This window comes from Lissotriton helveticus, chromosome 8 (assembly GCF_964261635.1).
Source record: "Lissotriton helveticus chromosome 8, aLisHel1.1, whole genome shotgun sequence".
Taxonomy (NCBI): Eukaryota; Metazoa; Chordata; class Amphibia; order Caudata; family Salamandridae; genus Lissotriton; species Lissotriton helveticus.
In genome coordinates this window covers 344,685,245-344,712,930 of record NC_136069.1, presented here as the reverse complement: position 1 = coordinate 344,712,930, position 27,686 = coordinate 344,685,245, and the positions used below count along the sequence as shown (strand labels likewise).

Sequence of the window (27,686 nt, the reverse complement as noted above, 5' to 3'; positions counted from 1 at the left end):
TTTTTCCGAAACTATCCTTTATCTCCTAAGTGTTTTCTTTTCCGAGTTAAAACACAGGATTGTGTTCTTTATGTTTGATATGTTGCTCATGCACTAAGATTTTACTAAATTCAACTATCAATATGATAATAAACTCCTTGTCCGGCTGGACTTGGACAAATATAGAGCAGCCGATTATGGTTTGTTTCATTATTATTGCATACCTTTGAAATTGCTTTGGACCATTGTTTTCCAGAAATTGACTTATACCCTTGGTCCACGGCCACCCTTAGGGTCCCCCTTGTTTTTTTCGCTAAACGCACATGAAGCATCAGCCAGCTTACCTCACTTAGTTCAGTGCAGGGCGAGTCTGAGCCATATGCGATCTTCCAATGGGGAAGTGCTTTTCAGAACGAAATTTGTGTTTATAAGCATGCAATTGATTGCGCAACGGCATGAAGCACAATGGGAAGAATTAAGCTAACTGGCAGTGCAAGCCATTAGACTTGGCCAGGAAAAGACAGGGGAGGGCTTGACTAGTACCCCACGGGTGAAAGTGTGAGAATGAAACAGAAAAAGGCAGACCAAAAAGAATCGGCAGGGGGAGATTATCATCTGAAAGATACAATAACTACAGTGCACAAAATTAGCAGATGCTCATGTTAAATTTAGAGAACCTATCTTTAACATGCAACAACAAAAAGCGCGTGCCTCGCGCGGGAGCAGAGGGAGGGGAGAGAGGCGGGGGCCTGCGCGATTCGTTTGCGGGAGCGAGCAGCAAGGCATGTTAATTGATAACATATGGCGCCAGCTGCTCGCTCCCACAAGGGAGTCGCCAAACGTGCACGTGTTGCCAGTGAAGGCACTGGAACGCATGCACGTTTTTGGGCGAAAAAGGGAACCGATGGCTAAAGGTCTCTTTCCTATCGGCGCAGGCGCACTGCGTAGGCGAGACCCAAAAAGGGCATTGCACCATCTATCCAAAATAGAGTGGGCGGTGGTCTGTTCTTCTTCTGGTGGCTTCTGCTCCGTCAGGGCTTCGAAGGAAGCTGGGGTTTCTCCATCTCTAAATGAGGCAGGCAGACCAAGACCTTGGCAATCAGGGTACATCATCGCGTTTGTGATGGGATACCTTGCGGGATAAAGTCTAAATTAGTCTGTTATCTTTTTTAGATGCAAGTTAATGCGAGAATGTATTTGTAAACCTTTGAAAATGGTTAGAAAGTTACTCCTTTCTACGTTTTCATCTTTTTTTCTTTGCAAAGAGTATCCAATCAAAACTGCTGAAACAACATGTTAGTTCAGCAATTTTGCAAAATGAACTCCAATCCACTGGCTGACTAAAAAAAGAGCGTAGTTTGACATGTTTGCATATTGACAAACAATATCACCGTCCCTTTCAAATGATACATGTGTTGACTGTGCGCATGCAGAGACACCTTATAAGACTCTCCTTCAGACACGTCATTGCAAACCTGTTCACTATTTTCTACCGTGCGTCGAGTACGCCTGGAAAAAGCACAAAAACTGTGTGCGCGCGGCTGCGGTCCGTGCGGCTCGTAGGTCAGTCTGGGCCCACGGAGTTTGATGGTTCAAATACTGGTTTAACGCCCTCGGTCGATCCCACAGCAAAAGAGGAATGCGCGCTTTCCTGACAGTCACTATCTAAATATGTCAGCTCGCGGGCTCTTCCGTGTCAGCTCAGGAAAGGATCCTCCCTAAATTCACGTTTCACATTCCAATTTTATCACCCCTGGGCTTGTACAACAAACGAAAATTAATTGTTTCTTTCACTGATGAGGTCAAACGTAATTCGTAAGTGTAGCTTTATTAATTGTGCCCTATGATGAGTCTGGAAATGGCGGGGCGACCTCACGGGGCACGTCATTCTTCATGGTGGGTATGGGAGAGGAGAGGGGAGAGCGGCACGTACACCAGCGAGCTTTTGTGTATTTTGCGCAATTATCACATGCGTAATTGGTTTAATTTATGATTTATTGTCTCTGCAGGAAAATCGCTTGGAAGGGGAGCCTTCGGGAAAGTTGTTGAGGCCTCCGCGTTTGGAATTAAGAATTCACCAACTTGTAAAACAGTCGCTGTTAAAATGTTAAAAGGTATGTCAGTTGAGGTGTCAATTCAAGCTGTCTACCGTGGCCACTTGTCTCAAGCATCACGGAGAGTTGTTTTAATCCACGCTTATTTTGTACGTGTGTCAATTTTCATTCAGCAAAAGCAGAGGATTTCAAGAAGGGTGGTGGGGGGCTAAGTGAATGCGGGAGGGGCGCCAGGCTCTGACACCTACACACATCGTGCTTAAACTGTGTTGTGTATTAATGTCTGTGGCAGTGAACCACTCTGCAAAGAAACATCAGTATATTATGCCTGTGACCCGCCTTTTTTCTGGCTCATTTCCCATTCACCTAATTAAACATTTTTGTAATCGGGAAAAGTGGGAAAGGGGACGGGGTGGTGGGAAATCATTAAAATGTTTGAAGAGCGCCAATCTAAAGTGTTTGGAAGCAGTTTAGGTACCCTGTATAACTGCACAAAATAAATACATGGACATATTCTTTGATTGAAATAGAAAATGCCATTGAGATTTGTGATAAAGGATGCTTTAGTAAGTGACCGAGTAGATAGATAAGTGAATTAAATGTTCATTACTAATATCTATGTTGAAGCTACGGGTCAACATTTGAAATAAGGTCTGTGTTGACAGGCATTTTAATCATCCAAGACAGAAAGGAGGATGACAAGACAGATGAAATGACAGTTGTGTAAAGATACATGATGGGCTAGATAAGCAATTTAAATAGATAAAAGTGGTGTCCATTTCTGGGAAACAGAAAAATGAGATTTTTCGTGGTACATTTACATATTCTCAATCAATCAATCAGAGCATTTGTATAGCGCACTACTCACCCGGAGGGTCTCAAGGCGCTGGGGGGAGGGGGTCCGCTACTGCTACTGCTCGAACAGCCAGGTCTTGAGCTGCTTCCTGAAGGCGAGGTGGTCCTGGGTGAGGCGGAGGTGGGTCGGAAGGGAGTTCCAAGTCTTGGCGGCCAGGTAGGAGAAGGACCTTCCTCCTGTGGTGGCTCTTCGGATGCGGGGGACGGCGGCGAGGGCGTGGCTGGTCGATCGAAGCTTGCGTTTGGGAGCGTAGAAGTTGAGACGGCTGTTGAGGTATCCTGGTCCTTGGTTGTGTAGGGCTTTGTGTGCGTGGGTGAGGAGCCGGAAGGTGATTCTCTTGTTGACCGGGAGCCAGTGCAGGTCTCTCAGGTGTCCGGAGATGTGGCTGCGGCGGGGGATGTCCAGGATGAGTCATGCTGAGGTGTTCTGGATCCGCTGGAGTCTCTTCTGGAGTTTGGCGGTGGTTCCGGCGTAGAGGGAGTTGCCGTAGTCCAGACGACTGGTGACGAGGGCCTGGGTGACCGTCTTCCTGGTCTCGGTGGGGATCCAACGGAAGATCTTACGTAGCATGCGCAGGATGTTGAAGCATGACGAGGAGACGGAGTTGACTTGTCTGGTCATGGAGAGGGAGGAGTCCAGGATGAAGCCCAGGTTGCGTGCGTGGTCTGTGGGTTTTGGTGCGCTGCCCAGGGCGGGGGGCCACCAGGAGTCGTCCCAGGCGGAGGGTGAGGATCCCAGGATGAGGACTTCCGTCTTGTCCGAGTTCAGTTTCAGGCGGCTGTTCGACATCCATGTGGCAACGTCTGTCATCCCTTCGTGCAGGTTGGCTCTGGCGGTGGAGGGGTCGTTAGTGAGGGAGAGGATCAGCTGGGTGTCGTCGGCGTAGGAGATGATGTTCAGGTTGTGCTGGCGTGCGATGGCTGCGAGGGGGCTCATGTAGACGTTGAAGAGTGTTGGGCTGAGCGAGGAGCCTTGAGGAATGCCGCAGATGACTTCGGTGGCCTCCGATCTGAACGGGGGGAGGCGGACTCTCTGTGTCCTTCCGGCGAGGAAGGAGGTGATCCACTCCAGTGCCTTCTCCTGGATTCCGACGTTGCTGAGGCGCTGTACTAGGGTACGGTGGCAGACAGTGTCGAAGGCCGCGGAGAGGTCCAGGAGGATGAGGGCCGCTGTTTCTCCGTTGTCGAGCAGGGCTCGGATGTCATCTGTAGCTGCGATCAGGGCGGTCTCGGTGCTGTGGTTGGCCCGGAAGCCAGACTGCGAGAGGTCGAGGGAGCCGTTCGTCTCGAGGAAGGCGGCCAGTTGCTTGTTGACGGTCTTCTCGATGACTTTGGCCGGAAACGGGAGCAGCGAGATGGGGCGGTAGTTGTTGAGGTCGGTAGGGTCTGCTGATGGTTTCTTGAGTAGAGCGCTGAGTTCGGCGTGCTTCCAGCTCTCCGGGAAGGTGGCGATGTCGAAGGAGGTGTTGATGATGTCCCGCAGGTGGGGTGCGATGACAGCGTCGGCCTTGTTGAAGACGTGGTGAGGGCAGGGGTCTGTCGGAGATCCGTAGTGGATGGAGTTCATCGTGCGGATGGTGTCTTCGGTGCTGATCGGGGTCCAGGCGCGGAGGGTGGTGGAGGGGGGCGGTGGTTCGGTCGTGGCGTGCGTCGGTTGAGTGCTGAAGCTGTTGTGGATGTCTGCGATCTTGTTGTGGAAGTAGGAGGCGAGGGAGTTGCAGAGGTCTTGCGAAGGGGTGATGTCGTTGTTTCCGGCGTTGGGGTTGGAGAGCTCTTTCACGATGTTGAAGAGTTCCTTGCTGTTGTGTGCGTTGTTGTCCAGTCGTTCCTTGAATGCGGTTTTCTTGGCGGCGTGGATCAGTTGGTGGTGTTTTCGGGTGGCGAGCTTGAGGGCAGTCATGTTGTCCGGTGTTGGGTCTCTGCGCCAGGTTTTCTCGAGTGCTCTGCAGTTCTTCTTGGAGCTCTTGAGTTCGTCGTTAAACCATGGGGCTTTCTTGCTGCCGGGTCTGCTCGGCGGGGTCTTCAGCGGGGCGAGGTCGTCTGCGCAGTCGCTGATCCATTTCGTGAGGTTGGTGGCTGCTTGGCTGGGGTTCGTTGTGCTGGTGGAAGGGTTCTTGCTCAGGGAAGTAGTGAGCTGGTCTGTAGTGATCTTGTTCCAGCTTCTGCGGGGAACCTGTTGCTGGTGATGGTGGAGCGTGGTTCTTCTGAAGCTGAAGTGGACGCAGCTGTGGTCCGTCCAGTGGAGTCCCGTGGCGTGGCTGAAGGCGATGTCCTTGCTGGAAGAGAAGATCGGGTCGAGTGTGTGTCCGGCGTAGTGGGTGGGGGTGGTCACCAGTTGCTTGAGTCCGAGGTTGGCGAGGTTGTCCAGCAGGGTGGTGGTGTTGCGGTCGTTGTTGTTCTCCAGGTGGAAGTTGAGGTCCCCGAGGAGGATGTAGTCGGCGGAGGGGAGGGCGAGCGGGCTGACGAAGTCGGCGATGTCCTCGCTGAATTGTGTGCGTGGTCCCGGGGGTCTGTAGATGAGGGTGCCTCTGAGGGTGGTCTTGGGGTTGGCGTGGATCTGGAAGTGCAGGTGTTCGGCGGGTGCGAGGTTGTCGTCGGTGTTGGTCGTGATGCGGATGGTGTTCCTGTGGATGATGGCGATGCCTCCTCCTGTCTGGTTGACGCGGTCCCTCCGGATGATCTTGTAGCCGTCCGGGATGGCGATGGCGATGTCGGGCGCTGAGGAGGCGTTCATCCAGGTTTCCGTGAGGAAGGCGACGTCTGGGTCTGTGGTGTCGAGCAGGTTCCAGAGCTCGACGGCGTGTCTGTGGACGGAGCGGGTGTTGAGCAGGATGCACCTCAGGTGGGTGCTGCTGGAGTTCGGCTTGGTGGGTGCTGGTGTGGCGTGGGTCCGGTTGCAGGTGAAGTTGCAGGAGTGGCAGCTGAAGGGTCCGTGGGTGGGTCTCGGTGTGGCTCGGCAGCAGCCCGGGGTTCGGCCGGTGTTGAGTGCGTTGAGTTCGGTGGCGTCGTAGGTCCGTCGGGTCGGCTTCCGGCGGTGGGGGCCAGGGGTCCTGGCACTGGGCGCGGTCCAGGCGCGGACGGGCGCAGACGGGCTTACCTTTGGCGCACCTTCAGCGCTCAATCGGTGCTCCCGCTGCGCGCGTCCGCTGCGCGGTCGCTCCGGGGGCGTCATAAGAAGGGGGACGGGAGGGCGGGTCTGCTGGTCTGGGCGATCGGCTGGGCCAATGGGCCGGTGGTGGGCGGGGCCGCAGGGGGCCAGCGGCGGGAAAAAGTGGCGAGCGGCGAGCGGGCGGCTCAGCTGAGGCTGGGCCGCTCGGGGTGCTGGGGGGGCGACGGTGTCGGCAGACAGGCAGGCAGGCAAGGAGGCTGGCTGGCAAGGAGGCTGGCTGGCTATCAGGTCAGCAGGCGAGGGAGCAAGGGGGTGACCCGGCCTCGAGAGGCACAGTGTCTCATTTATATATTTTACACTGTTTATGTATGTTTATAAACCTAATAGAATTACTCTCTTGGCCTGTGCCAGGAGAGCTAAAAACCTCTTTGGAATCCATACCTGTTTCTCAGGTGGCCATAAATGTAAGAATCATCACTTATTCACTTATTTCACAACTGACATTCTTGTCAGTCCGTTTGGATGTAAATCACTACTTGATATGCTGCCTCATCGAATATGTGAATATAATAGCAAGTGCACCATCCCAAACCCTAAAAATTAACTTTACCCTAACTTTTATGTCAAGTGTAACCCAATGCTTTACCTTAATCCTAAGCCTTCACCCCACACCCAAAAGCAAATAGAGTTACAATTTCTAAAACTGCATATAAGGATGCTGAACCACCACTACCCCTTGCCATAAAACAGGTTTACTCTAATCTTAAGCCTTACAATACATCTTAGCCTAGTCCAACCCATACGACTATCTTCTTCTTCCCTTATTTGGGCTACTGGCATCTTCATTAGTCGTAATTCTGTTGTAGTGCCTCCAATGTCTGCAGGATCTACAAGTGGATCCCGACCGAAACAAGAAGAACTGTGACACAGGCCCTTGTCAGCACAAGACTGAACTACGGCAACGCACTCTAAGCAGGAATCCCAGCCAAACACCTATGACGACAACAACGCATCCAAAACGCCTCCTCCCGACTGATCGTCAATGTCCCCCGCCACATCACCCCCCCCCACCTGAGAGACCTACACTGGCTCCCCGTCGACAAGAGGATCACCTTCAAGCGCCTCACCCACGCACACAAAGCACTCCACAACGCCGGACCAGCCTACCTGAACAGCAAACTCAGCTTCTACACCCCCACCCGCCAGCTCCGCCAGCCTCGCCCTCGCCACTGTCCCCCGCATCAAACGAACAACCTCCGGTGGCAGATCCTTCTCCTTCCTCGCCGCCAAGACCTGGAACACCCTCCCTACCCACATACGGCAGACCCAAGACCTACTCGCCTTCAGAAGACTCCTCAAGACAGTAGCAGCACCCCCCCTACCCATCGCGCCTTGAGACCCTCACGGGTAAGTAGCGCGCTTTACAAGTACTCTGATTGATTGATTGATTGAATGTAGTGGCACCTCGATTGTTGTGAGTTAGAGGTAGTGGTGGTGCAGCATTCTTTTATGCAGTTTTAGAGACGGCAACCCAAAGTGCTTTTGGAGTGTGGGGTGGGAGGCAAAAGTAGGCTTAACGGTTGCCTAGATCAACTGTGCGGCAAGCATGTTCAATTAATTAAAGGGGCCACGGGCTAATGATGTGGCAATAGATCTAAAAACACCAGGTGACATCAAACACAGCAAAACTCTAGAATACCTATTGTTGGTGAATTTTATGGGCTCTGTAAGCATTTGTATCCCCAACTCTGCAAGATCAGTCGCTTCTTGTCGTGATATCCATGTGAAGCAATATCCATTACATGTCCAGGCAAAAGATGAGAATAATTTTAGGAGCCTTTTTTACGTAGCGTTTCAGACCACACTGCTGCAGTTTTTAATTGTTCTGTAAAAATGTTCTTGTTACCCAATTTAATATGGTCAATTTAAGGATCTTGAAAGAATGGTAGGCTAAATCTGTTTGCTTTTTTCAAATTAGTGACGTTCTACCCACTACATTTGTCAATAGGGGAGGGTGACCATCCTGGGCCTTTAAATTGTAGTTATTTTGATGATAAAGACGTGTACAGCAGGAAAACAATATTCCCTATTTGTATTTTCTATTTTACATCACTAGATTTACCAGTAACATTTCTAAACGACCCTGCAAGTTCGAAATATAAATTGCACTTCTAAAGCAATTACCCGCCAAAACCAATGAGTCCATGTGATCATTCTCATTCACCTATGGTACTCATTTCACGTTCTCTAACTCCTTTGTAGGTGTATACATGCTATCCACTAGGATTTAGCAAACAGTTGTTATGTCCTATGGGATTTGAAAATCCTTATTCCTTCACTCGGAGGGCCTCAACTTTATTCTTCAATTGACTTCATGACCCCATACACTCTGTCTCAGGTTAATTCAATAGGTGATACTTAAATCTGTAATTTCATTACTATATTAAGGGGTGCATCATGCAACGTGACAGATATCCCATCCGTTGACATATAAATCCAATATGGGATTTATATTTCGGGGAATGTGGGATTTATATTTCAGCTATGATGGGAATCCCATACGCCAAAATGTAAATCCCATGGGATTCATATTTCGGCGGACAGGATATCCGACACTGTTTTGATGGAGTAACTCGTCTGCCGGAATCTAAATCAGGCCCTTCATTTTTGCTCCTGGGCTGCAGAAGCTAATGTTTTAAAATGTGCAGATTAGGGTGTATTAAAGCGGCACCTCAAGTACGCTGGGTCTATTAACACTATGCAGCATGTTTGGTAAGTACGGTAACGGGATCAGATAACATTTATTTATTTATTTATTTGTTAGTCTTATAAAGCGCACTATCACCTTACAGGCATCCTGGCGCTGGTGGCTCAAGAGGACGGAAGAATGTCAGAGCAGGCCGGCCAGACTGAGTTACTCGGGAAATAGCCAGGTTTTAACCTTTTTTCTAAAGGGAAGAAGCTCCTCAATTTGCCTGATCTCGCACGGGAGCTTATTCCATAATTTGGCAGCTGCCACCTCGAAAGATCTACCCCCTGATCTAACCTTCCTAATCCTAGGCACTCTCACCAGTCTAGCCGATGAAGAGCGAAGCTGCCTGGTTGGAGTATACCAGGCAAATTTAGATTGCAGGGGTAGAGGTCCTGTTCCATGGAGAGCCTTAAAGACGAGACAAAGGGACTTGAATTGTACCCTCTGTCTCAAAGGAAGCCAGTGAAGTTCCGCCAGAGCTGCCGGTGCATGCGCTCTTCTGGGAAGCCCCAAGATCAACCTTGCAGCCGCTGATTGAATTCTTTGGAGCCTATCCAACAAGAAGCCGGGAGACTCCAGTAATAAGGCGTTACAATAATCCAGCCTACTAAGGATCGTACATCTTGCCACTTCGGCACGCGCCTGAGATGGTAATAATGGCAGGATCTTACGCAGAGACCGCAGAATTGCAAAGCAGCAAGAGGTCGTTTTAACGACCTGAGTCTCCATGCTGAGTTTGTGATCAAGCATGACCCCTAAGTTACTGACTGATTCCACTGGCTGCACTTTGGTCGCTGTCTCGGGGGGCCAAAAATTCCCTGGAAAAGGACGGGAGATCTTATTCCCAGCGCTAAAAAGCACCTCCGTCTTCCCAGCATTGAATTGAAGAGGGTTATTCTGCAGCCAGCGTGACGTATCCCGCAGACAATTGTGGAATACATCCACTGGTGTCGACTCCTCTCCCTCAAAGGAGAGGATCATCTGCGTGTCGTCCGCGTAATTTATTGTCTTGATCTTATAGGATTTAATAAGCGTGATCAGAGGTCTTAAATAAAGGTTGAAAAGGATGGGGCTAATTGCTGAGCCCTGAGGCACCCCATGCGGAACAGGAGAAAACACCGACTGAAAAGGAGGCAGGGACACCGCCTGCTGTCTGTCCTGCAAGAATGACCGAAACCACAACAGAGTGCTACCTCTCACCCCAGCATCACTTAGTCGGCTCAGCAAAATCTCATGGTTAACCGTATCAAAGGCGGCAGAAAGGTTAAGCAGAATCAATACAGCTGCCTGTCCCCTGTCTGCGCGCCTTTGAAGCTCATCCAGGGCGGTAACTAAGGCCGTTTCGGTCCCGTGAGCCGGCCGAAAGCCAAATTGGTCGTCCTCTAATAAGTGATGCTGTTCCAGATGGTTTGAAAGGGTTAGGCTGACCATACACTCGACAATTTTGGCTAGAAAAGGCAGCAAGGAAATCGGTCTGTAGTTCTTAGAGCATTCAGGGTCTAAGGAAGGCTTCTTCAGCAGGGTCGATATCAGAGCCTGCTTCCAATGGGCTGGAACAATACCAGTGGCAAGTGATTGATTACAAATCAGGCGGAGAGTTGGGAATAATTCATCCTCATCCTCCTTCCAAATCTTGTGTGGTACGGGGTCCAAAGGAGAACCGGAGGAAATACCCTGCGCCAGCCCGCTAAAGGCTTCTTCCGTAAGAGGTGGGAACTCTAATAAAGGTTCACCTAGCGGCCAAACTGGACCGTTAGTCTTGTCCTCCGGAGGCCTATGTCCGGTGGCCGAAGGGCTACTAATCTCAGAAGGATCCTCCAGATCCTTGATGATTAGCTCAATTTTTTCCTTGAAGAATTTCGCCAGATTCTCACAAAGTTCCTGAGACGGGACAATGGAGTTCTTGGAACAGTCAGGGTTATTGAGACTATTTAGTATGTTAAAAATACTGCTAGAGCTGTTAGTAGCATTGCAAATCAAGGAAGCAAAATAGTCAGCCTTAGATTTCCTAATCAAATTCTTATATTCCTGGATTTTACACTGCAATCTGTTAGTTTCCTCATATTCACGCCTCCAACTTCTCTCCGCTTGTTTACAGCCTAGTTTTAAGTTTTTCAACGTATTATTGAACCAGGGGGCGGAGGTTTTCCCCTCGCAACTTCGTACTTTGAAGGGGGCATGAGAGTCCAGCGCCGAGGTAATTTTAGCGCAGAGTGAGGCATAGTTCTCCTGAACTTGCTTATCCAAAGCGAAGCAATCTCCAACCTTAAACATCAAGTCAGAGGACTTCAGTCGAGCAAGAGCCTTCCAGTCTCTACACAGAAACTAATTTATAGCCCGTGGAGCCTTCGTCTGAGAGCCATTGATTTTAACATAAAATTTGACGAGGGATTGCATACGTGCCATTCTTACCCCTGACATGCAGGACCATAGTAGTTATCAAGATATTAGCTGTGAACCGAAAGAGATGTACATGATTTGCACCCCTGGTGTCAGTTGGCTACTGTAAGCCTTTTTACTGCTGGTAATTTTTGTAGTGTATTACAGTGACTATGATATCCAGTTCGAGAACTTTAAATAGGATAATTATTTTGCTGGTGGATTACCAGCTATGGGATTTCCACTTTACTGAAAATATATGGATACAGTCAGAATGTGCCTCAGTTTCTCACCTGAGCATTTCTGTTTGTATGATGGCTCTGAAAATGAGGGACAGGAAGTTATGTCTTGCTATTTGCTATTAGTTTTTGCACTTTTATTTTCTCTTTTCTAGACTAGGGTATTAAGCTTGCAGGAATTCAACACAAGGTTGAAGGTACCCAATAATTGTGGAGGGGAGCACCTGCGTAAGACATTGGTCAGGTGCAGCTACAAGTATGAGGTCTTGATACTACAATAGCTTCTTTTTCACATGACTGGAATATTGGAACCTCTGTGGTCATTCAGCAACAGGAGTCCTCACAGCTATTATAGCCATTGTGGAGGTACTTATTGAGTGCCACAACCCAGGGGTGTGTAGGTGCCCTTGTCTCTCTCACTCCTCTCTTTTTCTCTCTCTCTCGCTATGCCACCCACCTACCTAGCCCATTAAAACAAATTTCCTCCATATTCTGCCATATCCCACCAACCCCTTCCTCCCGCCATATAACACCCACCTCTTGCATAGCGCTTCATTGCACTGTAGACGGGTTAGCGCACACATACAAACACACACATTGGCTTAGGAAGAAGGCTTAGGTGATGTTTTTCAGTTGGTGTTTATTTTGAGTTACTAAGAACAGGCCAGAAGTGGTGACAGAGAACCCTCTGCTGGAAAGGGCCAGCTTCATGTCTCGCTCAATGTTCTTTGTTCACAGAGGGAGCGACGGCCAGCGAGCACAAGGCTTTGATGACAGAGCTGAAAATCCTGATTCACATTGGCCATCACCTCAATGTCGTGAATCTGCTTGGTGCCTGCACGAGGCAAGGAGGTAAAGCACCATCAGCATGGCGGCCGTCCGCAGCCATTTTGTGTTTTTACAGCAAAGAAAGTAGACGCAAGGAAGCTGTACTGTCATAAATGAGGAGCAGAATTGAATCAGCTGACCTGGAAAAAGTTCTATTTGATTTTAACTCCGCCATAACTTGTCAAAAAATATATTGCTTCTTTTAAGATGTGAGTCACAGTTTGTGTGTGTTTACCGCGGGTAAATGGCAGGTGTGACCAACACATTGAGATTCAGTCGTAATTTACACCTACATCTGAAATAAGCCACTCTTAGGCCCAGATGTAGGTCGCCAATTACCGGTCGGTGACGGCCGATTTCGGCCGTTACCGACCGGTATTTTGGAATTGGCATGTAGGGGGGCATTTTATTTACAGAATCGGTATATTTACTGATTCGGTAAATTTACAGAATCGGTAAAATACCGAATCGGTATATATACCGATTCTGTAAATCAAGATGTAGGTGGCACTATAATCAGTGCCACAGGCCCTTACCGAATCGTTATTTACCATGGAATACTATTCCATGGTAAATAACGAATTCCAGTGTACATGCACATCTGTTCATGTACACCTGTGCCATGTGGCACACAGACATGCCCTAAGGGCATGTCTGTGTGTCACATGGCACACAAGCCAGAAACAGGGGTGCAACAGGGTGTCAAAGTGACACCCTGTCCCCCTTGTAAATTCGGTGATTTTACTGATTCGGTAATTACCGAATCGGTATTTGCTATTGAATCCTATGGGCTTCAAGGCCCATAGGAATCAATGGCAAATACCGATTCGGTAATTACCGAATCGGTAATTAGCGAATCGGTAATTACCGAATATTACAGATTCTGTATTTTTACCGAATTATTTACCTACATAGCAATTACCGAATTGTAAATAACGAATCGGTAAAATTCTGTATTTACCATTCGGTAATGTGCTATTACCTACATCTGGGCCTTAGACCCTGATATTGTGTTGGTTATTATATTCTGACCCGTGCGTAAACAGGGATTGGAATTACAAATTGGTAGGTATTTAACCCATCCAATAATAATCAGATGTGTTAAATATCTCAACCTTTATTACATGTCTACAGGTCAAACTTGCCAAAATTTTATGGGCGGGAAACATACGGTATTACTGTATCATGCAGAGTTTGATGCATTATACACCAAAATACGTCTGTTATTCCTGACCAACTGGTAATAGGTGTTATTTATCACACCCGATAAATAAAGTACCCAATGATATTTTTATTTATCAGGTGCGATAAATAGCATCTAAACTCATAATCAGGGTCTTAATGTATGAAAAATCTTAGCAAATATACCTAATGAAGTCCCAATTGTCAGCTTTGTATTTCCTTGTTTGTTTTGCTGAGTGTATGTAATTCAAATGTCAGAATCCCATGTGCTTCAACTTGATCCATTAGAAACCATTTGCAACTGGTCAAATGGAACTTTTCTTGAGTGAAGATTAATAATTATATTACATGCATTACTTAAGTGCTTTAAATAGAGCAATGAACAACGCCTAACAGATTGTGATCTTGTCAGTGAGGGAAGAACACCATTATAGCTCTTTCACAATGTATCTCACTAGTTGAATTATCCGAATCCTCCCTCTCTTTCTTTTTACAGCTCGGAGCAGACCCCTAAGTAAAAACTTCAAAACCAGAATTTCATCCATATTTAGGACCTCCTTCAGAGTATGTTTTTGCTCTGCTTAGCGGCGCTGCCAAGTTGCTTCACTTCTCACCACTTCACAGCATATTATTTGCCTCTTGTGCCACTGCCAGCAATTTTTTCTATGATCAAGCAAGCATCGCTGGGGAATATGTACAACAAAATGTCAGAGCTTGGAGCTGCGCAAAATGTGGCATTGCCGCGCTCCGACGTTTCCAAAACGCAAGGATAACCCGTATTTACTACAATACGGTGCACCCCTGTGTTTTCCCTAGCACTGGCGCTAACATTGGCTGCCTATCGCCAGCTCAGCCCCCTTGCACCATAGGGCAAGGGGGCCTGCATTGCAGGGAATGATTATTCATGTGCCAGAAGGTTCCCCTTCCTGCACATAAACAATCGATAATGGCTGTTGTTACTTCTGTGTGTGCTGCATTTTGTAGCACACATAGAAGTAGCAAATCATCCTCCATTGCTCGCCTCTTTCACGCAGATACCTGCGTGAAAGGGTAGCATATTTACAAATTGGCGTTAAGCCACAAAAAATGGCTTATTGCCACTTTGTAAATATGGTGCAGGGCACCCTCCAATGGAGCGTCAAAAAAGAGACTCTGCGGTGGCGCTAGAGGCTTGTACATATACCCTTCTGTGTGTACGGAGAGTGCCTTCAACTTGTTCCTCTGTCGGGGTGCCCTCCCACAAACTTTCATCTGCCCACATATTCTCCACCATAATCGTCAGCAGGGCCTTGCGAACTGTCCGAAAAGTTTGCAAGTGCCAGGTTTGCAGGTGGAAGATCCCTTGTGACTACTTAGGCCTTCCTCTTGAAAGCCCTCTTCTAGAAGTCACTCTACTGGATATTCTGGTCTCCTTATTTGTAACTCTGTACTGATGGACCTACCAGATTACAGTACATCTCCAGCACTGAGATACTAAGCCACCCTAGTTATTCTGCAGAGCATTCACATGCAACACAAATGCTGTGGTGCATTATTGGTATATGTCCCCAGTCCATGGAATACCCCTTTGGCTCACTTTTGGATCACAGAGTTTAGGTATCTGTTCATTGGACTGCTGGGGGCTGTCGCTTTTAGGGCTGCTCGCTGTCTTGCATCTCTGTGCAAGTCAGGTGATATAGTTGCAACCGCAGGAAAGGAAAATGTTGAACTTTGTGAGATAGCTGACTTTTGTTGTGTTAACTTGTATTATGTTTTAAAAGCCGAAAGTAGCTATGGCGACGTACTTAAAGACTGCATTTCAACGCCATCTCTTAAAATATGTTTCTTTTCCATTACTCAGGCCCCCTAATGGTCATTGTTGAATACTGCAAGTATGGGAATCTGTCTGCCTACCTCAAAAGCAAAAGGGATTTCTTCTTCTTCCGTAAGGTAAGGGAAAGTTCAGACCCACCGATTTCAGCATTAATAACTCTCAATTGCAGCTGGATTAGGGCCACTGGGATGTATGACGTTACAACGCATACTTTTACCACGCCTACCATTACCACGCATTTTTTACAACGCAGGATCCATTACAACGCATACCATTACCACGCATGTATTTACAACGCATATACCTTTACAACGCATACAATTACAACGTAAGTATTGGTAAGTATATAATATTTTTTAATATTTAATTTAATTAAAATTAATATAATGTAATTTAATTTAATTTAATTTAGTTTAATTAATTTAATTGAATTTAATTTAATTTAATTAATTTAATTTAATTTAATCAATTTAATTTAATGTAATTTAAATTTAATTATATTTAATTTTTACCCTGTACCCTTTTACCCAAAAACCCAAAACTGACCCTGAACCCAAAAAATACCCCTTTTACCCAAAAACCCAAAACTGACCCTGAACCCTAAAAATACCCCTTTACCCCAAAACCCAAAACTGACCCTGAGCCCTAAAAATACCCCTTTACCCAAAACTGACCCTGAACCCTAAAAATACCCCTTTACCCAAAAAATACCCCTTTTACCCAAAAACCCAAAACTGACCCTGAACCCTAAAAATACCCCTTTACCCAAAAACCCAAAACTGACCCTGAACCCTAAAAATACCCCTTTACCCAAAAACCCAAAACTAAATACCCCTTTACCCAAAAACTGAAAACTGACCCTAAACCCTAAAAATACCCCTTTACCCAAAAACTGAAAACTGACCCTGAACCCTAAAAATACCCCTTTACCCAAAAACTGAAAACTGACCCTAAACCCTAAAAATATCCCTTTACCCAAAAACTGAAAACTGACCCTAAACCCTAAAAATACCCCTTTACCCAAAAACTGAAAACTGACCCTAAACCCTAAAAATACCCCTTTCCCCAAAAACTGAAAACTGACCCTGAACCCTAAAAATACCCCTTTACCCAAAAACCCAAAACTGACCCTGAACCCTAAAAATACCCCTTTACCAAAAAACCCAAATAATATTTTTAATAAAATAATATACTTACCAATACTTACGTTGTAATGGTATGCGTTGTAAAAGTACCTGCGTTGTAAATACATGCGTGGTAATGGTATGCGTTGTAATGGATCCTGCGTTGTAAAAAATGCGTGGTAATGGTAGGTCGTGGTAAAAGTTGCGTTGTAAAGGTTGTATACCGGGCCACTCTATTTTAGAAAAGCAACGATTCATGTGCCACCTATTCATCAATAAATCACAAACAAACCAATTTCTGTGGAAACTTCTATAAATAAGCAACATAACACATTCACTAAAAGTGCACTGCTTCAGACAAACGATCCAAAAAATCAGCACAAATGTTAGATTTGGTGAATAATTCCAGACATGGCTCAACATTCAAAGTTTTAAAAACCAGACGTAGATCTGCTCTCTCAGTAATGAACCTCCTAAAGGTAGGGAACACAAACCCTTCTGAGCCCTCAGATGTTTTTAAACATAGCTTTTATTTTTTTACAGATTTATATGGTGTGAACACGTCCATGGAGCGCTTTACACGAGCACCAGTTACATTACACAATGACACATTCATTTTGGTAGGCAGATTAAGTGATTTGCCCAGAATCAGTGAAAGCTGAGCCGTCGCCGAGTCTCGAACCTGGTTCCCCAGCTCCAAAGTCGGCAGCTCTGGCCGCAAGGCCACAACCTCTCCCCTTTGGTGTTTCAGTTGTGTTTGAGGCATTCCTTGGTGTCAGCCCACACCATCTGTTTTGCAGCTCTTGTGTTCCATAGCTTACCCAACAAACTACAAAATCCTGCACCCTCTAAAAGACCAACCGTCATTACAATGCTCTCAGCTGAGCAGTAGCATCATTTTAGTATACAGGCCTGTGTAACCTTGAACAACACCATAAACACACAATTCCTAAGCGTGTACCCCACAAAATAATTTAAAGGGGAGATTGTACCCAACACATTTCTCATGCAGTGAATGGCACACAATACGTGTGTGTGCTCGCACGTGTGTTTTGTTCTTCATGAGTGCACCACAGAGAGTAACAAAGTAACATGTGGCTCCCTTCCACTTGAAATGTAGCAGAGAATATCAAAAGAAAGACAGTGAAAACCTCGTGTTCATTTTCAGCTGACAAAATTGGAAAAAGTTACAAAAGTTAAATTGGAACAAAATAACAACTGATTCTGGGATGTTGTATAGTGGGCTATTCGATGCCCAAGTAGATGTCTTAGGTGGTACCTCCCTTTAAAGAAAAGTCGACTCAACAGGGCGGTAATCAAAGACTGTGTCATTTAAAAGACAATTTGAGGCAATATACAATAACCTTTTATTATTATTATTATTTGAAGCTTATAAAGCGCGCGGCTACCCCCAACGGGGGTGTCCTGGCGCTGCAGACAACCGACACCAGAGAGATTCAGTACTGGCTAGATCATGGGAAAGAGCCAGGTCTTAAGTTTTCTCCGAAACAGAGACTCCGATGTAATAAATCTAAGATCTATGGGGAGGCGATTCCAAAGTTTAGAGGTAGCTACAGCAAAGGCCCGGCCCCCGGTTCGTGCAAGACGGAAACGTGGGGCATACATCGAGCGAAGATGGTTCGATCTAAGGTCACGAACTGATTGGACAGATTTAAGTCTATGTCTCAAGTAAGCAGGACCTCGACCGTTAAGAGCCCTAAAGGCAAAGATCAGGCCTTAAATTGTATGCGGAAGCTTACCGGTAACCAGTGCAGTTTAGCCAGATACGGCGTGATGGAATGGCGATACGGGATGTTACAGATCAGCCTACCCGCGGCATTCTGCACTATCTGTAGTCGTTGGATCAGGTAAGCCGGGGCTCCCACATACAGGCTGTTTGCATAGTCCAAATGGGACGTAATTAAGGCATGAACTACATTAGAGCATGCCAAGGCAGGGGGGGGGTAGAAAATTCTTTAATAATATTAAATAAGGTTGTGATGTAAATTACATCTCTGGCTGTAATTCACCAGGCCCATGGCTTTATAGCCGAAGAACCAGATTGAAACAGACAACCAACCAAAACCCTCCTTGGGGATTCCATTGAAATACAAGCATGACCTTTGTACTTTCCAACAAGATTTTTTAAGACAATGGCCAAATCCTTTAAAGCTTAAATTATCACAAAAAGCAGTTGCTCAGGATGCCCTTTAATTGACGTAAATTTAGAGTAAAGACCATGTGCATTTGAATAATTTGTAATCAGTGTGAACAGTAGTGGTTTGAATGGCTTGACAGTAGTAAACAATTGTACATAAAGCACCCATTGAAAATTAGAGTGATGGCATGAGCTAACGGACACATGCACAAGATAAAAATAAACAAATGAGGAATACAAATACGTTCCGCGTCACATTTTATTATGAGCGGTCTCTACTGTTTAACTGATCCCATCTACTCTGAATGAGCAACCCAAGTTTTATATTCCTGTATATTTGTTACTTATGGTGGATTCGTTCTCGTAAATGTATACATTGCAATACTTTTGTACATTATTGTTTAATGTTTATTTTCGGTATCTATATTATTTGCCTTGTCTCGTATGCAAAGCACTTGTGCTGGATAAAACTGCTAAATAGATAAAAATAATAATAAATGCAGACAGATGGGTATCTAAAGGCAATCTACTGAAAGCGAGTGAGGTATTTAATTGAGAATAAACAGGATGGGTACAGATTGATGTGATGGAGGGACATCAAGGACACTTCAGAGTACAATAAATGCTGGGAAGACAGGGCACCTCTACAGGAAGCAGAGTAGAAGGAGAAAAAAAGAGCCAGAAATGGAAGCATGTACTGACCGTCAGAATTAGAAAGAAGATCACATGCCAGAAATAAAGCAATGAGCAGAGGTCTAGAGAGAGTAGAAAGGAGATGCCTGTTTCTGGTCCAGGGAGGGCCTGGCCTGGCAGTTCCGGCTGGACTTTTCCCATGGGGAGCAGGGTCAAGACTGATTTGCATATGGCTGGGGCCAAACTGGGGTGAAGTGGCGTGTAAAATAACGATGGATTAAACTCAGATCTGTGGCTAGAGATGAATGTTTGAAAAGTTTCAACACACTGTCCATCATTTTAGTTTGTGATGTTGTGTCAGAATCAGACAGCAGATCACACCACAGAAATAAAGCAATGAGCAGAGGTCTAGAGAGAGTAGAAAAGATATGGCAATTAAAAATAGAGAGCATGAACGAGACAAGAGAGAGAGGGGGAGAGGAGGTACTCAGGGAATGGACAACATCTCAAGGTTGGTTCTGGGAGTTCAGTGTAGGGACGAGCCACAGGGCCATTGTAGGATAATAAATGTGTTGGATCTTTCCATGTCACCTTTGTGAAATCTACCCAGCCCAGCAGTACTGAAGATGTGTTACTGTGTGTTTTTGGAAATGTCAAAGTTGATTGTGTAACATTATTAGATTGCCCTTCAGTTTCGGCTGGGCCTGTTTTGGGGGTGGGGAGCGCGTCCTTCTGCTTGGGCTGGGCTTGGTTTGAGGAGTGAAGCTCACCCTTCTGCTTGAGCTAGGCCTGTTCCGGGATATATTCTGAGAGGGGGAGCCTTGCATTTCTGATTCCTGTTCTGTACCTGTTAGTAAATCAAGCTAAACATTTAAAATGAAACAATATTTCTTGAATGAGCAAGTTTTATAAACAAGTAAATATCCCCAATAACTCTGCATTCCTCCCTCCTCGCAATGCCGTGTAGCATTCAATGGGGTCTCCAGCAGAGTTTAAACAGTTTCTACTTTAAAAGGGACTAGGTGGTCGAATTGTTCGAGTTAAGTCTTTTGAGTGAGGCATCCAGGGGAGATGGTTGGGATAACTTGATAGACCTTTCCACCACCTTCATAGAGAAGTTGCACTGTAAAATGCAGCATTTCTTTAAGTTGGCCTTGCAATCCTTGCACTCGCTTGGTGCAGAGGAGACATTTTTGATGCCTCCATCGTCGCCTTGGCCCCCCTGCTATGCAACTGGGTTTGAGAAATGTTAATGTATTAATGTACTGAAAAGGCACTATTTACCACTATATTTGCTAAAACTTCACCAGGGAAGAATCCTCAATGAACAACGCTTAACAGATTATGATCTTGTCACTGAGGGAAGAACACCATTATAGCTCTTTCACAATGTATCTCACTAGTTGAATTATCGGAATCCTCCCTCTCTATCTTTTTACAGCTCGGAGCAGACCCCTGAGTAAAAACTTCAAAACCAGAATTTCATCCATATTTAGGACCTCCTTCAGAGCATGTCTTTGCTCTGATTAGCGGCGCTGCCAAGTTGCTTCACTTCTCACCACTTCACAGCATATTATTTGCCTCTTGTGCCACTGCCAGCTATTTTTTCTATGATCAAGCAAGCATCGCTGGGGAATATGTACAACAAAAGGTCAGCGCTTGGAGCTGCGCAAAATGTGGCAGTGCCAGTGACAATGGCTAAATCCTTTAAAGCTTAAATTATCACAAAAAGCAGTTGCCCAGGATGCCCTTTAATTGACATAAATTCAGCGTAAAGACCATGTGCATTTGAATAATTTGTAATCAGTGTGAACAGTAGTGGTTTGAATGGCTTGACAGTAGTAAACAATTGTACATAAAGCACCCATTGAAAATTAGAGTGATGGCATGAGCTAATGGACACATGCACAAGATAAAAATAAACAAATGAGGAATACAAATACGTTCCGCGTCACATTTTATTATGAGCGGTCTTTACTGTTTAACTGATCCCATCTACTCTGAATGAGCAACCCAAGTTTTATATTCCTGTATATTTGTTACTTATGGTGGATTCGTTCTCGTAAATGTATACATTGCAATACTTTCGTACATTATTGTATAATGTTTATTTTCGGTATCTATATTATTTGCCTTGTCTCGTATGCAAAGCACTTGTGCTGGATAAAACTGCTAAATAGATAAAAATAATAATAAATGCAGACAGATGGGTATCTAAATGCAATCTACTGAAAGCGAGTGAGGTATTTAATTGAGAATAAACAGGATGGGTACAGATTGATGTGATGGAGGGACATCAAGGACACTTCAGAGTACAATAAATGCTGGGAAAACGGGGCACCTCTGCAGGAAGCAGAGTAGAAGGAGAAAAAAAGAGCCAGAAACGGAAGCATGTACTGACCGTCAGAATTAGAAAGTAGATCACATGACAGAAATAAAGCAATGAGCAGAGGTCTAGTGAGAGTAGAAAGGAGATGCTTGTTTCCGGTACAGGGAGGACCAGGCCTGGCAGTTCGGGCTGGACTTTTCCCATGGGGAGCAGGGTCAAGACTGATTTGCATATGGCTGGGGCCAAACTGGGGTGACGTGGCGTGTAAAATAACGATGGATTAAACTCAGATCTGTGACTGGAGATGAATGTTTGAAAAGTTTCAACACTCTGTCCATCATTTTAGTTTGTGATGTGTCAGAATCAGACAGCAGAGCACACCACAGAAATAAAGCAAAGAGCAGAGGTCTAGAGAGAGTAGAAAAGATATGGCAATTAAAAATAGAGAGCAAGAACGAGATAATAGAGAGGGGGGAGAGGAGGTACTCAGGGAATGGACAACATCTCGAGGTTGGTTTTGGGATTTCAGTGTAGGGACGAGCCACAGGGCCATTGTAGGATAATAAATATGTTGGATCTTTCCATGTCACCTTTGTGAAATCTACGCAGCCCAGCAGTACTGAAGATGTGTTACTGTGTGTTTTTGGAAATGTCAAAGTTGATTGTGTAACATTATTAGATTGCCCTTCAGTTTCGGCTGGGCCTGTTTTGAGGGAGGGGAGCGCGTCCTTCTGCTTGGGCTGGGCTTGGTTTGAGGAGTGAAGCTCACCCTTCTGCTAGGCCTGTTTTGAGGGAGGGGAGCGCGTCCTTCTGCTTGGGTTGGGCTTGGTTTGAGGAGTGAAGCTTGCTCCTCTGCTTGGGATGAGCCTGTTTTGAGGGAGTGAAGCTTGCCGTTCTGCTTGGGCTGGGCCTATTTTGAGGAAGGGGAGCGTGCTCTTCTGCTTGGGCTGGGCTTGGTTTGAGGGAATGAAGCTTGCGCTTCTGCTTGCGATGGGCCTGTTTTGAGGGAATGAAGCTTGCGCTTCTGCTTGCGATGGGCCTATTCTGAGTGAGAGAGGCTTGCCCTTCTGCCTGGGCTTGGCCTGTCTGGAGGGAGGGAAGCTTGCCCTTCAACTTGGGCTAGACCTGTTCTGAATGAGCTCGCCCTTCTGCTCTGGCTGGGTCTGTTCTGAATGAGGGAAGCTCACCCTTCTGCTTGGGCTAGGCCGGTTCTGGGATATATTCTGAGTGGGGGAGCCTTGCATTTTTGATTCCTGTTCTGTACCTGTTAGTAAATCAAGCTAAGAATTTAAAATGAGACAATATTTCTTGGATGAACAAGTTTTATACACAAGTAAATATCCCCAATAACTCTGCATTCCTACCTCCTCGCAATGCCGTGTAGCATTCAATGGGGTCTACAGCAGAGTTTAAACAGTTTCTAATTTACAAGGGACTAGGTGGTCGAATTGTTCGAGTGAAGTCTTTTGAGTGAGGCATCCAGGAGAGATAGTTGGGATAACTTGAAAGACCTTTCCACCACCTTCATAGAGAAGTTGCACTGTAAAATGCAGCATTTCTTTAAGTTGGCCTTGCAATCCTTGCACTCGCTTGGTGCAGAGGAGACATTTTTGATGCCTCCATCGTGGCCCTTGGCCCCCCTGCTATGCAACTGGGTTTGAGCAATGTTAATGTATTAATGTACTGAAAATTTAGCACTATATTTGCTGGAAATTCACCAAGGAAGAATCCTCAAAAACCCTTGCATTGTACCTAGAGGTATTTAAAACAATAACTTTAAATATTTCATTAATGTATGCATTAATCCATCCATCTCCTCCGGCTAGTTTGGTGCATGTGTGTGTGTGTGTGGGGGGGGGGGGGGGGAGTGGGGGTGTGGGGGTACCAGGGAAGTAAGCAGTGTACAGCATGTGTGCAAGAAAGAGGGGAGAGGTGGAAAAATGAACCACGTCATTAGGGGCAAAATCCCTTGAGGCAACCCTGACTGGTTAACTAGAATTTCCCCCAGAAAGCATAACTACATGAATCGTGTGTTATAAGAAGCAAAAAAAAAGGTTTCTTAAGAAACAAACAATTCTGACAAGTGTATTTCTTCGTTGGTTGACTTGAATGGCCTCATTTACAAGAAACTGACGCATCGGCATTGAGGCAACAGTTTCCTTGTGCCTGCGTGAAAAGCCCTTGCGACACCATGGATGCGTTGTATTTACAATACAGGGCTACATGGCTCAAGGATTAACAGAAATTCTGACACATCTGTTGGTGCAAAAGTGACGCATTGCTGGAGTTGGTCGTAAAACTGACGCAACTCCAGCAATGCATCAGAACACATAAGCGAATCTCATTGTAAAAGCCCTCTGTCATTCCTTACGCCTGGTCTGAGCATGCGTAAGGATTGTGACGCAGTCAAGTCGCAGAGTGTCGCAGTGAAATGTTGTAAATTTCACTGTGCCACTTCTATGTGGCTTTTGGCGCGGGAACGCCTACCCTCCGTACATTATACCTGGAGCAGGTGTAAAGGGACGCAGCGCTCTACAAACTGACGCATTGGACTCAATGCTTCAGTGTGTGGATAAGGAGCTGTGTGGCGCACTGATTGCACCGTCGCTGCGTAAAAAAAAAGTGAAGCAGCAGCGGCACAAGGGGCTTGTAAATGAGGCTCGCTGTTTATAGCATTCCCGTCAGTTGTTTTGACTGGAAGGAGTGGTTGCTTCCGAAGGGGTTCATTCAATTCTAGAGAAACTCTCTAAACAACTCACGCTAATTTCTAGTACCCTCTCCTGAGCGGCAGGACATCTGAATGCTTTCTGAGCTGAATTTGTTTATTTCTTCAGTACTCCCTGGACGTGGCTGTTCGCCAGGAGCAAGCCCAGGGGGTCTGGGACAGAAACTAGCAGGAATTTCATCAGAAAGTGCCGAGGGTGCGTCTCTCATTGGCGCTTACCCTCTCATGTCTGTAGACACGGAATGTTTATTTTTAGAAGGCTCTGCGCGGTCGTGAGAACTTGCACGGCTTTATGTCCTGATCTTTGTTTGGCTGCTATATTGTATTTTACATATTTTTCCAAGGAGCTTAGCACTGGGGCCGTCTACCTTTTTTACTGAATTAAAACTCCCAAGTCACCAAAGGGGTTGCTTCTTCAACCAGTCTGTCCGGTTCAGTAGAAGGAGGTGTGCTGAGGTGGAATCAAAAGTACCACCAAAGAGAATTATGGTTGGATGAAATTTTATGTTTGTTTCATAGGTGCTTAAACAGGAATGGCTGGAGGTCCTTGACATCACATAAGCATCGGTGAGGCAAAGGCACAGTTTATAGGGAATCTAGAAAAACCACCACACGCCACAAAATACTAGACTACCCAAGTATTCCAAAAGGAAGCAAACTAAGGGGCCCATTAGGATGGCGGGCGGATAGCCCCCGCCTCTCCTGAATCCCCCCGCCATATTAGTATGGCGGGGGGACCGCGGCGGACGGAAAGACCGTCTGCCGCTTTTCCACCCCGGTCGCCTTGCGGCCGGGGCGGAAAACGAATAATATGGTGGCGGTGTCTATTAGACACCGCCAGCCATATTACGATGGGCCTGGGCAGGTGCCTCTCCGTGGTGGTGATGCCGCCACGGAAAGGCATGCGGTCTTCACTTTGGGGGCCCCCTGCGGGCCCCCAAAGTGAAGGAGGGGTGGGGGTGCACACGGGTGGTACCTGTGGTAACCCCCTGCATTTGCATATACAATGCGGTAGGCACCGCGCGGTGCCTGCCGCATTGTGTATGCAAATGCATACATGCATTTATGGCATTGTGGCGGGCGGTGCAGAGAGCACCGCCCACCACAATGTTATAAATGCAGGATGCGGCCGCAATTGTGGCGGCCGCATCCTAATAACACCCACGGGACCCCCGCCCTTATGACGGGCGGTCCCGAGTCCTGATGGGATGGCGGGCGGACTAAGTCGCCCGTCATCCTAATGACCCCCTAAGTAATCCTAGAGGTGCTGTAACACTTTCATAGCAGCAGGTAGTAGCACCAGCGTAATCTATACATTTAAGAAACAGAAATAATAGAGAAAAACCGAAACAAATAGAGGTGGGCGAGCAGTAACATTAAAAAAGTGTGGGGGAACTCATTCTTAGACAAGGGAGGTTTCTAAGGTGAACCCAATGAAAAGTGAAAAGAGCACAACATGGTTGAGAAACTATGTAAGAAAATGTAAGAAATAGCTAAATAAAAACCAAACCAGCGTAAAAGACTACGGAGACTTCTTTGGTAGCAATGGGATGGGCAGGTTGGCTCCGGATCCACCCAACAAGTGGTGAATGGGAGACTGAGTGCAGGTGGTGGGAGTGGCTGGGGTGGGATTCCTGTGTGTCCTCCCATACCCTCTAACTCAAACCAAAAAAAACAAAGCACTGCGAGTCAAACTAGCTAGATCCCCATCAACCAATGCATTGTCTAGTTATGCTTTAGGGGCCCTACTTCTATGTCATCACACCATACAACAAAGACTATGGAAGGGGTCTGTGAGTGAGTCTGCTGCTCCATAGGCCACACCCTGGTGCAAGTGGCACACGTCCTCTAACTGACCTATGAAACTTCATTTGACAGGCCTGCTGCAATCAGTGAAAAGGTGTTTGCTTAATAGATTGTTGATATGAAACTGTGATAGCCATTGTGAACAGGTGAAGAGTGCTGTCCCACCACCACCTTACACTGAGACCACCATCTTTGTACCTCGGAGTCATAGTCTGAACAATTAGTGAGAGCTCTGAGATTGTGCCGGTCGCTTTACATGAACAGAACTGATCATTCAAGTCACAAGGCCTGATTTACATTGATTACATTTTAAGCCCTGGGCAAAGAGGGCCATTACCCAGTGCCCCCATCCTTCCAAGGGCACCTCTGGTAAAGTGAATGAGGCAATCAAAATTCCTGCCACTATAACATTGCTCAGAAAAACCGTCTTCTTTTTCTAATTTGAGAGCTGAGCATGCTCATCAGAAACTTAGGGCCAGATTCACCAAGGGCTTGCACCAGGGCGAAATCTTGGAAGGGTATTTACTTTCCTGCATATAAAGCTTTTGAGCTTGTGCTTTTTCTCAGCGCAATAGCTCTCTGTGCTTCTGTGTGCACATTGCATCAACAGAGTGTTAACTAGGTGTTACTTGGGCGGAACAGAGAAGGCCCCCATTGTTGACACGAAGCCCGCTCTACTAAGAATATAGCAGGCTAGGCTTAGTGTCAAACATATAATGCCTCCTTGAAGCAGACTCTAACTTCTCCAAACATTCCATGTATCGCATTGCTGCACTGTACAACACACATCCAAGTCTGGAATGTTTAAGAATGTGTCTAGGCATAGGATTTTTACTTCAAAGATTTCATTCCAGTTAAAAATTCTATATCTGGCCATCACACACATATCTCTGCTCTGTGGTCTAAAGGTTGTATATGGTACTAAGCAGCATGGTTGTGCACCAGCGCTGGGGGTGTGGATAGCAGGCCATTTCTTGTGAGTATGTCTCTGGGTTCTCTTCTCTACCCTGTGCAATGCAGCACAGAAGTTCTGGTTGCTGCGCTGCGATGCTTTAAAAAAACAATACATCTGCCCCTACTTTGCATGCCTGACCTGCCTGCCCTCAGTCGTCCTCCTGCCCAAGGCATTCTCATGCTGTTGTTGGCAATTAAATTAAAAACATATTTTTGTGTGTGATTTCTCTCGCCTTACTTCACTTCTTCTACCTTAAACCTCTCTCTCAACCTCTGCCTCAATCTCTACGTTCCTTCATTCTTTCTCTCTATTTCATCTCTCTCTACAGCCCCTTTGTCTACTTCACCTCTCTTTCAATATACTCACTATACCTCACTTGACTTCATCCCCCTCTACCTCTCCTTCATGACCTTGCCCCACTCTCTCTATCACCTATTACTCTCTGTGCCCACCTCTAGATCTATAGTACACAAAAAAGTGATGGATGGAATGCTTAAATTAATCTCAGCCACTGGTAATTAGTCAGGGTCGCATCCTAGTCCATCGTTATTTTGCACACCCTGTCAACTAAATTTGCACCCAGCCATATGCAAATTAGTCTTTTTTTTGTATGTTCTTATATAGCGCTCGAATCACCCGGAGGCATCTCGGCGCTTGCCTTGCTTTTCCCTGTGAGATAGCCCCTACAGGGCTTCCCAAGGTGAAAGCCAGGCATCCCGCCGCGGGGGGGCCGTTGTGGAGATTAAGCAAGCCTAATGCCCAGAGT

The 27,686-nt window shown here is 46.3% G+C and overlaps 1 protein-coding gene across 2 annotated transcripts in view; it reads left to right on the top strand.

Annotated features, from left to right (window-relative positions):
• The window catches only part of FLT1 (fms related receptor tyrosine kinase 1), a 370,086-nt gene that overhangs the window by 282,382 nt on the left and 60,018 nt on the right, over positions 1-27,686 (top strand). For both annotated transcript variants that reach the window (XM_078657127.1, XM_078657126.1), the window contains 3 exons: positions 1,989-2,093; positions 12,106-12,219; positions 15,218-15,306. In XM_078657127.1, the coding sequence (XP_078513253.1) occupies positions 1,989-2,093; positions 12,106-12,219; positions 15,218-15,306 (308 nt within the window). The remainder of the gene's footprint in view (positions 1-1,988; positions 2,094-12,105; positions 12,220-15,217; positions 15,307-27,686) is intronic.